Consider the following 13,369-nt stretch of genomic DNA (forward strand, 5'->3'; position numbering starts at 1 on the left):
GTTTTGCCTGTGTGTATGTGTGCAGTGGCTGGGGAGCACAGAACTGGAGTTGCAGACAGGTGTGAGCTACCATGTGGGTGCTGGAAACCAAACCCAGGTCCTCTGAGCAATTTCTCCAGCCACATGGAAGGCGCGTGAACACAGCATATCACTGCTGTTTACCATGGTTGGGTGGTAGCTGCCAGCATTCCGTATGGTAAAGTCACTGTTTTTCCTTTTCCATATTTTATTGTTTGGAAGCAAGTCACTAAGGCTGGGCTAAACTAAAAGTCATTGGTGCCAGAAAAAAAATCTGTGTGAGTGTACATTTGATCTGAAGGAATTTCACTGGCCTGCAATACAAATTGAAGACAGAAGAGAAGAGCAGACGGTCATGGGTAGCTAATAGCTGCCTAGTTTTCCCAGCAAGGACTTCGGTGCATTTCGATTTGAGCTGTCCTTTTAAATAATCCGTGAGATTTTGATGACAGTAACTAGCCTTTCTGCTCTTTTTAAGAATCATCCAAATAAGAACAAGAAGCAAAACTGTAAATGCCAATTTCCCAGAAACAAAGAAAAATGTGAAACTCCAACCCACAACACACGAGAAAGGGCTGCCAACTAAGCAGAAGGTAAATGGCGCACACACAGCTGAGTGGATGCCCAGCCTGGCTGCTCTCGTTCAGCAAGAGAGTGAAATCACACAAAAGGAGGAAATAGAAAAGTGCATGTATAAAAAGCCATAAAGTTAGCATTATTTAATAGAATAATGCCTTTGAAAGTTGCAAATGAGCAATCAGTACAGTAGCCAGGCACAAAATTAGCATAAAGAAAAGAACAACCACACAATGGAACAGAGATGATTTACATAATTAAATGAGGTTCATTAGGCTCTCTTCTGCTTTGTTGTCTACACTGTCCTCAAACTCACTCTGCAGCCAAGACTGTCCTTGAGCTCTGATCTTCTGCCCCATTTCCAAGGTTACAGGCATGCACAACCACAGGAGGACTGTAAATGATAAACTAGCCTATCATGAATGCTAAAAGAAATAACTGTAGTACTAGTTAAAGCAACAGCCCTGAAAAGAATAACCACATTAAGATAGTAAAAACCACTGCTGAACGTCAGCCACAAAAACAACTGTGAGGAGAGGCTACACGTGGGAGGCACAGGCAGGCAGATCTATGTGACTTATGGGCCAGTCAAGGCATCAGTTCTCAACCTGTGGGTTGCAATCTGTGTGCGGGATGGGAGGCAGGGGAAGGGGGTCATCCAACTCTTTCACATGGGTCACCTGAAACCACAGGAAAACACGGATATTTGCATTATGATTCGCAGTAATAGCAAAATTAGTTAAGAAGTAGCAATAAAAACAAATGTATGTGGGGGGAAGACACTACAATGTGAGGAACTGTATCAAACGGCTGCAGCATAGAAAGGTTGAGAGCCACTGCGATAGGGAGACTCTGCCTAAAATTTTAAAAAATTAGAAAATTGATATGTAAGAGGTGAAATTATAGGGACAGAAAATAAATCAGCAGTGGCTAAAGGGTAAAATTACAGGGACAGAAATTAGTGAGTGGCAATTTGGGGTGAAGGGTATTTTGAGCGTGGTGGGGCTGTGATCGTGGGATGTCATCTAAATATTTGTTAATGCTAAGGAACATAAACTACAACAAAGTAACTGTACATATGTAAGTTACAAGCTAAAAAGGAAAAGAAATATCTTATACGCTAACTCTAAAAAGAAGTAAAAGATCAGCTCTAGCATATGAAAACCTACCACAGTAGACAGATCCACAGTCTAAAAGCAGACCAGAATCTACAAAGTTTAGCATGAAACATTGGAAATCCAAGGAGATGTAGTTTGGAATACACAGTGTTGAGTAGCATCCTGGAAGCCAAGAGCACCTTTCATCAAAATAAGTTTAAGGTGAACCCTCTCTGGATGAAAGAGAAGTTGGAAACATTTAAACAGTATTTTACACAACAAAGTATCTTCGGGGACTGGTGAGATGGCTCAGAGGTTAGGAGCACTGTCTGCTCTTCCAGAGGTCCTGAGTTCAATGCCCAGCAACCACATGGTGGCCCACAACCATCTATAATGTGATATAATGCCCTCTTCTGGCACGCAGATACACAAAATTAATAAATAAATCTTTAAAAAAAGAGAGAGAAGTCTTCTAGAATCATGGAGTAATAAACCTGCTTACTATGACATAAAGGTTTTGAAGCCATCAGTAAATATAAAAACAAACAACTTCTGCAAGTGTGTATCATCTGCTATCATGAGTTTAAAACGCAACTGTGTGTCTATATGCATGTAAATGTGTGTGCCCAGCTCCAAGGAATAAAATGATTTTAACAAGGCTTCTGAGGAAGGACCGAGATACACTAAGGTTTGTGTTGACTATGTATGATCAACAATTTTCAAATCCAGAGATAATGGTTTTTTGTCCCCCCCCCCCCCCCCCAGAGCTGGGGCCCAAACCCAGGGCCTTGTGCTTGCTAGGGAAATGCTCTACCACTGAGCTAAATCTCCAGCCCTGAGATAATGTTTTTTGTCTACTTTGAATCAGCAGCGTAAGTAATTTGGAGCCCGCCATAAATATGTTCCTTCCAAGAAGTGTGTGATCCTCCTGAGTACCTACCTGGCTTAGAACTGCACAGATGGATCCAAGTCCGAGTGCTGTACCTGATGTTCAGAAGGGCTCTTATATAGCAGCTAGCTAGTGTGACTCTCTTCAGCCCATGACAGAAATAATTCCTTTGAGATGCCAAGGTTCTAATTTCTATATACAGTGTTACTATACACCAAAATTTCCATTTTTCAAAACTAACTGGAGTTGGCCAACATTCAGTTAATTTAAATCTGTAAGAAGGCGAACTTTAGGCCATTTTACAGGTTGATCACAGGCCTAAATGTGGTGATACCCACCTTTAATCCCAGCACTCGGCAGGCACAGATGACCTTTGAGTTCAAGCCTAGCCCGATCTACACAGTGAGTTCCAAGTCAGAAAGAACAGCACAGTGAGAGCCCCACTCAAACAAACACTACCTGACTGCACTTCCTTTGTACTCTCAGTTCAGATCAAGTGCTCTGTTTTCTAATTCCTGCACACAACCCTGCTTTGAAGATACTGTTTCTTCTGCACAGACCTTAACCTCATCTCTGTCTACCGAAATTACTCTGATACTGGGGAGAGTTCAAATCCCACTCATTTCAAAGCTCTGGAAATGTGAACAGGCATATTATCTACACACACTCAAGAGGGTTACAAAAATGATAAAGTGATACGAAGGCAGAATGTTCAACTTAAAAAGTTATTTATTAAACAATTTAAATACAACTGAGTATATTTAAAAGTCCAGCATTATTAGATCCCATTTAAAATATTTATTCTGAGATCAAGAATTTAGTCAAACATGTGTGACAAGGTAAATGATAAAAACTGAATAGATATTTAACATAGAAGCTGGTAAATTCAGAACAAGAAACAAAGCCAAAACAAAACAAACCACAGAACTGTTAAAATATGAAACCAAAGCACCGGACTTGTGTCTTAAACTGCAGCTGGTAGACTCCAGTGTGGGCCAGATTCTCTATGTCCAAGCTAGTAAACAACAAAGAAACACACCTTTTCAAAATACCGTGGTTGCTATATAGAGTAACTTTTGTTACTTGCTTTTTTGATATGGAGTCTCATGTATCTCAGGCTGGTCTTCAATGATCCTCCTGTCTCTACCTCCCAAGCGCTGGGACGGCAAGCATGCTCCACCAACCCTGGCTTATGTCCAGGGTCATTTTAGAAATAGTATGTGTTGGGTGTGTAAACTGTCCACATTCAGCAGAACATATTTGTCATATGAATACATCTGCTTATACTCAGTGGAGACAAAACAAAACGTAATTTAGACATCTTGATTTGAGGATAATGGTGGCTCTGACGGTTCTGCGGCACCGCAACAGCACGATCACCAAAGGTACTATCAAAAGATAGTTACTTTAAATTTTTTAAAAAATAATTTTGTTCAAAATGTTTTTATATTTTGGGTAAAAGGAAATATAAGATTCTTTGCCCGTAAACGATGGTGCTTAGTTTCTATGGCTAACACAAAAAGCAGGTGAGAGGGAGGGGTCCCACAGAAGAGCCACTCGGCCCAGCAATTCCAAGTTGGTGTCACTGAGCACTTCTGGGAACGCTGGGCACTACAGATCTGGCAGTTCCTTCTGCTGAAAATGTCCTTCTGCCCATGGCAGCCCTTGAAGGCTCTCAAGCAGCTCACCTGACGTTGACAGTCCACAGGAGGCCAGCAAGTGAATGGGTCTGCAGTGCAGATGAAGGCTTTTATAAAAAGAAGTCACTCTGTGTTTTCAGGAAGAATCGAGGGAAGAAGCAGTTCATCCGGAACCAAAACATGCATTCCTATTTAGATCCCAACTGTAAACTAGCAGGAACCAAATGCAGAACTCCAGTGTGCCCTGGTCTCTCCATACTCCCCGCTGGTGTCTTTCTATATAGTGGACCAGGCTCCAGGCCCTCGTCCTGGGCAGGGCTCAGTCCGAGAGTGACGGGGAGCGCACAGACCTGCCGCTGGCGGGACTGGAGAAGGCAAAGGGCTCCTTGTCCTTGTCCTTGCCGTCGTGTTTGTGCTTGTGCTTGTGTTTGTGCTTGTGCTTCTTCTTCTTCTTCTTGTGCTCGTGATGATGGTGGTGATGGTGCTCACTGTGTCTGGAGGCCATAGACTCCTTAGCAAACACCGAGAGCGGAGTCGCGACCATGGGATGCACACTCATCTCCAAAGGCTGCTCTTTACCTTCAAGATGAAAACACCGAGTGAGGGTCTGCTGATAGTAAGTACAGCTATCCTCAGAGGAAGGTGATGACAGTCTCATAGGCTACCCAAATACAATAGCTAATTAGTTCAACAGAACCGCCAGCATCTTGGCTGGCAATTAACAATTTTAGGTCCATGTGGCCTACAAAAAAATTATAGTATATGCTAGTGTATTAGCAAACCATCCTTTGAATGTTAATTTTTAAAGGATTATGATCAAACAATGATTATCTGTGTGCTATATACCAAAACCTATACTGGCCAATGGAATGTATAGTTCCTTTAAATACTGCTCTGCTCTGAACTAATATGGAGGGGGCTGGACTTTATTGGGTCACTTAGAAAATTATTAATATACAAATACACTATGCTAGTTACTTATAATGGTATCTTAGTGAAAATTAAATGCTCCTTTCACTCCCTCGATGACTTCTGGGAATATACAGGTAAAGGTAAACTCTTCTGGAAGACTCGGAACATACAATAAAGGCCCAGAAAAGTGGGGGAGGCTATGAAGGGAAACGCTCTCAAAGAGTTGTGTCAGTAAAAGAGGCAGGACTGAAACTCACGAGACCACGTTCTAGATCACGCTGTCCAGTCAGCCTTTAGTATGTACTGTATCTCGTCTACAAAGTGACTCAGTGTCCTCAAACGCTCCCTTCAGTTCTAATAACCTGTTGACCAAGGACACTGTAACAGTCACAAAATGTGCTATTACGAGCTTAACTTCAATCTTGAATGAACTAAGTATGTTCCTCATGCTAGAAATACAGAAAATCAGACTCATCTCTGACAAAACAGGCAGGTAACAGGGAAAAGGGACAATGATAAAGTCATAAACAGCCAGGTAACAGGGAAAAGGGACAATGATAAAGTCATAAACAACCAGGTAACAGGGAAAAGGGACAATGATAAAGTCATAAACAGCCAGGTAACAGGGAAAAGGGACAATGATAAAGTCATATAAACAGCCGAGCTCCCAGCTTGTCACCTGCCATCCTCCATCAGCTCTGCTTGGCAACCGCCTAAGCTAACGAACTCTCTGCACTTCTCAGGTCTCGGGTCCTGTGCTGCACTTTCATCATCACTCAGAAACACTGGCCAAGTAGCTTGGGTTTCAGGAAAGCCAACAGCTATCCTGAAGCCATGCTTTCCAGCAGAGGCAAAGGTCAAATACGAGTCTGTGAGTTCGCTGTTTTCCAGGGACTACCTACAGCCACACTGAAGGTGAATCCATCTTCACCTGCAGGCCTTAGAGCTCTCAACAGGATACCTTGACTAAAACTCTTGACTTTTGCTTGATTTTCTGAGAACACAGAAAGTTAACTAGCTTTACGAATCTCGGCGACAGGATCTACAGCTCCTGTGATAAAACACGGGGTCCAGTTTGAGCCGGAATATATTTATAGGATGAGCCTGAAGCATCAGACACAACAACAAAGAACAAAGAACTTGCCCGAGTGACTCAGGAGTCAGCCTTTAAGGATTTCCAAAGACAACAGCGGCTTCAAAACTAATCCTGGATAATAAATGCTATAAACTGAAACTGAGCACCACTATAAATGCTGGTCAATGCATTCATTGCTTTGAAAAGTATTAAGTGCACAGAGAATTAGGCATTTATCTAGGCTTTCTTACATGACTCATACCAGTGAGCAATAATAAAGAGGAATTTAGCTTTACAGAAATAATACATCTTATAAATAAAAATAGAAAAATTAATTATAATAACACTACTTTGTAATTCTGCACAAATTAATGCATCTAGACCCTGAACATCCACAATAATTAACCTCACGAAAGAACCAACCAGCTATCAGGAGCTTCCGAATGGAGATACACTCCACTTACAAGCCTGAATCCAACTGTCGGTCTAGACAGGGTTCTACTTTTACAGAAATTAAACTGAACTGTATTGTGTTAACTGCACCACATATAAACAGCAAAATATACACCTGAAAACCACAGATAAAAATGATTTCTTTAACAGATTCATTGCAGGGTGGAGGGAGAAAAAGATATAGACCATAATACAAATGTAGAAAGGTGAATGAGAGAGGAATGCAGAGTGGACTTTCTGTGGGCAGATTTAAACAAATGCTTCTAAAAATAAAAACAGAGCCATAGAGAAGGCGCAGCATGGCTCAGTAGCAGTCACCTTTAAGCCAGCAAAGCCCTGTCAGCGACTTGAGATGTCTTTTTAATTTTAAGTAGTAGATATGGTAGAGGAAGGAGATACATATAATCAAATACTGTAATTTGTTCATTTCTGTTATACAAAAGATATTCTGAATTGTTCTGCCCAATGTAAAATCTTTCCAAAGATCAAATTTAAACAAACAAACAAACACACAGGCAAAGAAGCTTAACATATGTGAAACAAACAAACTTACTTAACAGAAGCCTAACTTGCAAGCTCGGCAGGCCATCTGATAAGAATGCCTGAGCAACAGTGAACAATCTGCTAATTTTATTGACTTCAGTTACATTAGGTAGGTATATACTCATATTTAAGACAAAGCCTGTAGTTTGTTAGAAAAGACATGAATTCTGTTCTTTGGTTCTTTAGATTAAATAAATAATTTTTTAAAAAGATGTTAGAATATATCATTGTAATTTAAACATTAAAAACAAAAACAAACAAAAAAAAAAATCCAGTCTGTTTTTCATCTTGAGTTCCAAAAGAAAGATCTCTGGGGAAAGCATCCAAGCTTTGTAAAACAAACTGTTTTAATTCAAAGTAAGATTTCAAGTACTAGACTTGTGCTTTCTGAATTATGCAAGAAGGCATTACATAACCCAGCAGCCCTGAGCAGCTGCGGGGCTCTAGCCTTCCCCTCCAAACCACTGGGGAACTCCATCTGTTTCACAGTCACTCCTCCGCTGTCTTTGTCCCTGACAGCACTACATAAACCTGCAGGCAGCCCTGTTGCCTCCACCTTGTGGTAGAGAGGGAAAGGCTGTGCGAAGCTCAAGCCTGTCACCCATGGAACCACACAGCTCTTCCTGGCTAGTCTTACCTCAGGACAGGAAGGCAACGGTACTGAAGGGAACCACTCTCACACCTCTCCTTTGTTATCCTTTGAGACCTACTGCCTTCACAAAATCACACTCTAATATCTTTACCCTCATATACAGGAAGACAGAAGGAGCGTGTGTGTGTGTGTGTGTGTGTGTGTGTGTGTGTGTGTGTGTGTGTGTAGGAGGTATTAAAAGTACGTCATCACTGTCCTCTACTAACAAAATATGCATCTTTCTTCACCTTGCCTACCGCGGTGTGTCTTGCTTTATTTGTACCCCTCCTAGATGAGACCTGTAACACAGTTATGTTCTTGAACACCATCTGGCCCCTTGGCTCTAAGTCATTAAGACATATGAGACATCACTTCACCTTGTGAGCAGAGCAAGAAGGGACACACACTCAACAGCCCTGACCCTGAGGAAAAACATAAAAGAGTAAAGGAGCACTGCTAAAAGGAGTTTTATTTAAATATTTTAAGAAAAGCTGCAAGTCAACTAGATTTTTATGTGCAGTCTCTCCATTTTTAGTCAACTAGAGCAAAAAATTTTAAACAAGTTTTAGCTAGTATGAATGAGAGACCTCAGGTGGACATGACTCTACAAAACCCCCATGAGCTTTTTAATCTAGATCCACAGGCAGAGGGAGGACATAGCTGTTCTTTCTCTCAGGGACCAAACTTGGGCACAGACAGATCTTGCTCCTACATATCCCCAGCTCTGGTGGGAGGCAAAAGAGAGGAACTCCCCTTTGCTACCAACTTATCTGATATTTCTTGGTTTAGACTAACACTGAATTTCTGACAAATCAAAAGATGGTCTGAGTGATGCTCCTACAGAAATACCGTTACACCAGCCAGGAGTGACACTTCTTCCCTTTGGGGCCAGCAGAATGGCTCAACAGTTGAAGATGCTTACCACCAAGCTGACAACCTGTTCGATCCCAGAACCCACTTGGTGAAAGGAGAGAACTGACTCCTGCAAACTGTCCTCTACATGTGCAATGTGATATAAGCGCATATACACGGACAAAAATAAAGAAATGTACAAATGAGAAAGGAAGTAGGTTGACACTTCTACTGCTTATTTATAGTCTGTTAAGACCTTTTCTTGTGTTTAGACAAAATTACTTTTTTCAGTGTATCAATGTTAGGAAAAAGCTATGTTTGAAATTAAACACACACACACACACACACACACACACACACACACACACACACACACACACACCTTTAGAATTCTGCCCTTTGTAAAACAAAGGCCTTCTAAATTCTAAGTTGTCTTCTAAATGTCTAATTGTTGCTCAAAGTCATAAGGAACTAACAGCATCACCATAGTTAATGGATGTTATAAAGGAATGCTATATAAACATCAAAAATTACAACTGAAGGGTCAGAAGGCCAGTTCAGTGGGCAGGGTGCTTTACCAAGCCTAGCAACTGGAGTTTCATGCTTGGAGGGAAAGAGAGAACCAACTCCCTCTAGTTGTCTCTAACCCACCACACACAGGCTACAGTACAGCGAGCCACACAAACACACTTACAAATGCAACACAATTTTTTAAAACCATATTAAAGCTTACCATATTAGTCCATTTAGCTGTGTATTCTGTGCCCTACCATGGTTAACAGCTAAGTCTCAACTTTCTAGGCTTCCCTTATTCCCACCTATAGGTCTGTTTTTAGCTTTCCATGATCTTCCCAGATGATGACACTGGGTAATACCATGAAGAAGCAACTAAATAAAGCTGAAAACTTGTTTTTCAAAGTAATACCAGAGCAATAATACAAAACTACACAGGAAGATATTAAAAATTTGTTTTTTATAGTTCATGTTCCACATCATTAAGACAATTTAAACAAATGTATTCAAACTCTTTTTGGAACAGCAATTGACTTGACTCTAGAAAATGCAGAACTGACTTTTACACAGGTAAGGAGAAGGTCAAAGAATCACTTTCAAAGTAATGTTAAGAAGTCTGAAACAGCATAAGCTGTAACTCCAGATGAGTAAAAACTCTCCATATGTAGTGAAAGTTTAATAGGTATAACAATTTTGCAAAACTAGAGCAAACCAAAGTCAAGAGCATACAGAAGTTAGGAGTATAGTTTAGAAGAGATCTAGAGCTTGTAGAGGCTTTGGGTTCCATCTCCAGCAACACACAACACAGACACAGATATGCACACAACTACACACATGGGAAGAAGTGAGGGAAAAGGACAAGAAGAGAGGTGAGAGAAGTGAGGAAGAGTGAAGTGGGAGGAGGAGCAAAAGAACCCATCTCTCAGACTCTCCATTCGTGGAGATACAAGCCAAAGCCCCAGCTGGACTCGTGAACGCACTGAGCACGTGCGTCTATTACAGGGAATGTGTGCACCTTACAAAAGCTTTTGGCAGACAACTGTCTATGGTCTTAGCACTCATGTATTCTGAGCTGCTGCTTTTGGCTGAAGCCTGCTATAAATCACAGCTAGTCCCTGGGCTCCTTCTTCAATCAATAAATACTACTCTTTCATTTATATCATACAAAGGCATACATTACCCAAGCAAAAACCCACCTGCTGAAACATAAGCAGAAGTCTGTACGTGTTCAAGGTCTACTATCGACTTTTGGAAAACCCAGTCTTCAGAAGCACCTTGCTTGTGTGGCTTTCTTTCCTACTCCTTTCCTTCAATATTTGAAACCTTAATCTTTTGTTTCCTGGTAGTTCATAGCATCTGACAGTCACTATTTATTTGGCTTCCAGCCTTTGTTTTATTACAACAGAGGAGCATAAGAAGCAGAAGATCATGTACAATGGGTAACTAAGTACTAAGGACAACCCAGCTGAGCTTCCTTTCCTAGGCAAGCCTAGTTAGCATGGACTAATTTAAACTTGTGTTTGTGTGTGTGTGTGTGTGTGTGTGTGTGTGTGTGTGTGTGTGTGTGTAGCTCAGAGGACAACTTCAATTCTCTCCTTCCATCACGGTTCTAGGCATCAAACTCAGGTTGTCAGGCTTGGCTTGGCAGGGCCCACCTTTCCCTCAGAGCCATCTTGCCAGCCCTGTATGAGACACTTTAAATACAAGTTGTCTCTGTCTAGTACTACACTTTCATGAATGAAACAGCAATCCTGAGCACTGGGTGAGATACAAGTGGTTCCTCTGTGATTGTATGAAAGTATAGGGACATACACTAAGGACATAAACCATAGGACTAAGGTTTGTATTGAGGTGAACACTTGTTGGCAAGGCAAGAGCAGATAGTTATTACAATGGGTACACAACAGCATGATGAAGGAGGATTTCTTTCTCATCATTTTTTGTTAATTACAAAGGTTCTATAACACAAACACAAATTTTTAAACAGATAAATACTAATCTGAAATAGTCTTTGAATTTACATAATATAAACCCACTCTATTGCAAGAAGATTAAGTTCTCTATCTTTCCAGTATGTTTTAATTAATACATTAACTCTGACTTTTAGGTTTTCTTGAGACAAAACAAACAAACAAACAAATAAACAAAAAACAACTAGCTGTACCTGCTCCCTTTCGAGATAGTTCCATAGTCCACTGGGGTTTAGTGGTTGGTGTGATGTCACAGACTAACGAATGCTGGGGCACTAAGGAAGATCTGGAGCTGGATGGCCGATACTTAGAAAGCCCTAAAAGATCAAAAAAGGAAAGCATATTTCTTTGTTTCCAAAAAGCAGAAAAAGCTCGACAGGTTTCACATGTTAGCTTTAGAACCTGAAGTAGTTCAACCCTAGCAAAACTCTAATCATAAAAACAATACAATATTAAGGCTACTAAAGATCACAAGTAATTTAATCCTTTGTCCTATTGCCTCAATCTGAGAAAATTCACACTTGAGAGTCAATAAACTTGAACAACTTGCCAAACACATAAATTAGACCCTATACTCTGCTTCTGGAGCAACTTCCTATATGTTATTATTTATTTGGCTTTTGTGTATAGTTTGTAAAATTTCCTAAAAACATTTCAATTATCAAACTTATTCAATACATCAAAATAACTTAGGAATTACAAAAGCATTTAAAGCAAGAAGTAGTATTAATGGTGTAACATAAAATAGGATTATAATAGAACCCAGAGGGCAGATTCTAGTCCCAAACTTACACACAAACGTGCTAACAGTAACACAATAGTTCCCCATTTCCTCTCCAAGTCATTAGTGTGTGTCAGCAGGCTTTAGCTGATCTACGTGCTCCTGTGTTCTTTACAGCTTGCTGTTACTGGCTCAGTAGCTTGCTTTCTGTTCTCAGTGGCAGTAGTGGCTGAACCCTCAAGACTGGGCTGATCAATAATAAAACCAGAAGTGTCCAGACCAACAGAGGCATAAACTGCAACACAGAGACCCAAAAAATGTGGAAAGCAAGGCAACATGTCTCCTCCAAAAGAGCTTACCTGCTCACCTACTGAACACCAAAGTACCTAAACTCCACCTAATAAAAATGATGAGTGGCCTCAAGAATGTTATGAACAAGTAGATGGAGACACTCAGCAACGCAGAGAAGAAAGTTGGAAAAGCAGACAGGAATTGAGTAATATGGATTTAAAAAAAAAATCATCAGTGTAGAAAAAAATTTCAAGAAGGAAATTAATTTTTGAGAAAAAAATTGTTGGAAATGAAAAAAATGAACTAAATAAAAACTACAGTGAAGTTTTCACAGATTCAGCTAAGCAGAAAATGAGTATCAGGATGGAAGGCGAGGTTAATGGAGAAAATGGTCCTGCTGCCAAGCCTAAAAACCTGACTACAGTTCCTGAGACCCATATGGGAGAAGGGAAAGAAATGACTCCTACAAGTGCCCTACAACTTCTATATGTGTACTGAGGCACACACAAACACACACACACACACACACACACACACACACACACACACACACACCACACACACAGAGACAGACAGACAGACAGACAGATACACACACACATACACCACAAGGAAAATAAATACTGAATTCAAATACTAATAAATAAGGAGGGGGAAAAAGAAAAAAGCTACACAGCATGACTGCACTGTCTAAGAGCTCTGACATATAATCAAGAGATAAAACCTAAGGCTGTAGCAGGCGCACACCTTTAATCCCAGCACTGGAAGCCGAGGCCAGTGCATCTCTCTGAGGTCCAGGCCAGCCTGGTCTACAAAGTGAGTTCCAGGATAGCCAGGGCGATTACAGAGAAACCCTGGCTCAAAAAACAAACAAACAAAAGACAGAAAAACGCTTAGAAGACTATCTATCCACAGGCTAGAAGGAAGAACTGATACCAAAGACAGAGTCTCGAGAAATTATAACAGAGAATCTCTCAAATCTAGAGAAATAAAACCTCCCAACACAAGAGGCATTTAGAAGCTCAACTAGACAGGAGTGGAGAGGAGCCTTTCCATGATATGTACCAGGGAAATTTTAAAACATACAGAGCAAACAAAGAACATTGAAAGCTGTGAAGAGACTGGACATGTAGTCAGCTGACAGTGTTTGCTTAGCATATATGAAGCCCTGGGCTCAGTCTCCAGCCT

The 13,369-nt window shown here is 40.7% G+C and overlaps 1 protein-coding gene across 2 annotated transcripts in view; it reads right to left on the reverse strand.

Moving 5' to 3' along the window:
• Window positions 1-3,291: 3,291 nt before the first annotated feature.
• The window catches only part of TAF2 (TATA-box binding protein associated factor 2), a 67,833-nt gene continuing 57,755 nt past the window's right edge, over window positions 3,292-13,369 (reverse strand). Inside the window, exons 25-26 of one of the 2 annotated variants that reach the window (XM_084747903.1) lie at window positions 11,364-11,486; window positions 3,292-4,799 (exon numbers count right to left, since the gene is read on the reverse strand). In XM_084747903.1, coding sequence (XP_084604029.1) covers window positions 4,540-4,799; window positions 11,364-11,486 — 383 coding nt within the window. In that variant the 3' untranslated portion in view covers window positions 3,292-4,539. Of the gene's footprint in view, window positions 4,800-5,774; window positions 6,184-11,363; window positions 11,487-13,369 lie in introns of those variants that run through there. The other variant, XM_084747904.1, reaches the window with a different exon arrangement.

Source organism: Acomys minous (assembly GCF_964271855.1).
Source record: "Acomys minous genome assembly, chromosome: 12".
Classification (NCBI taxonomy): Eukaryota; Metazoa; Chordata; class Mammalia; order Rodentia; family Muridae; genus Acomys; species Acomys minous.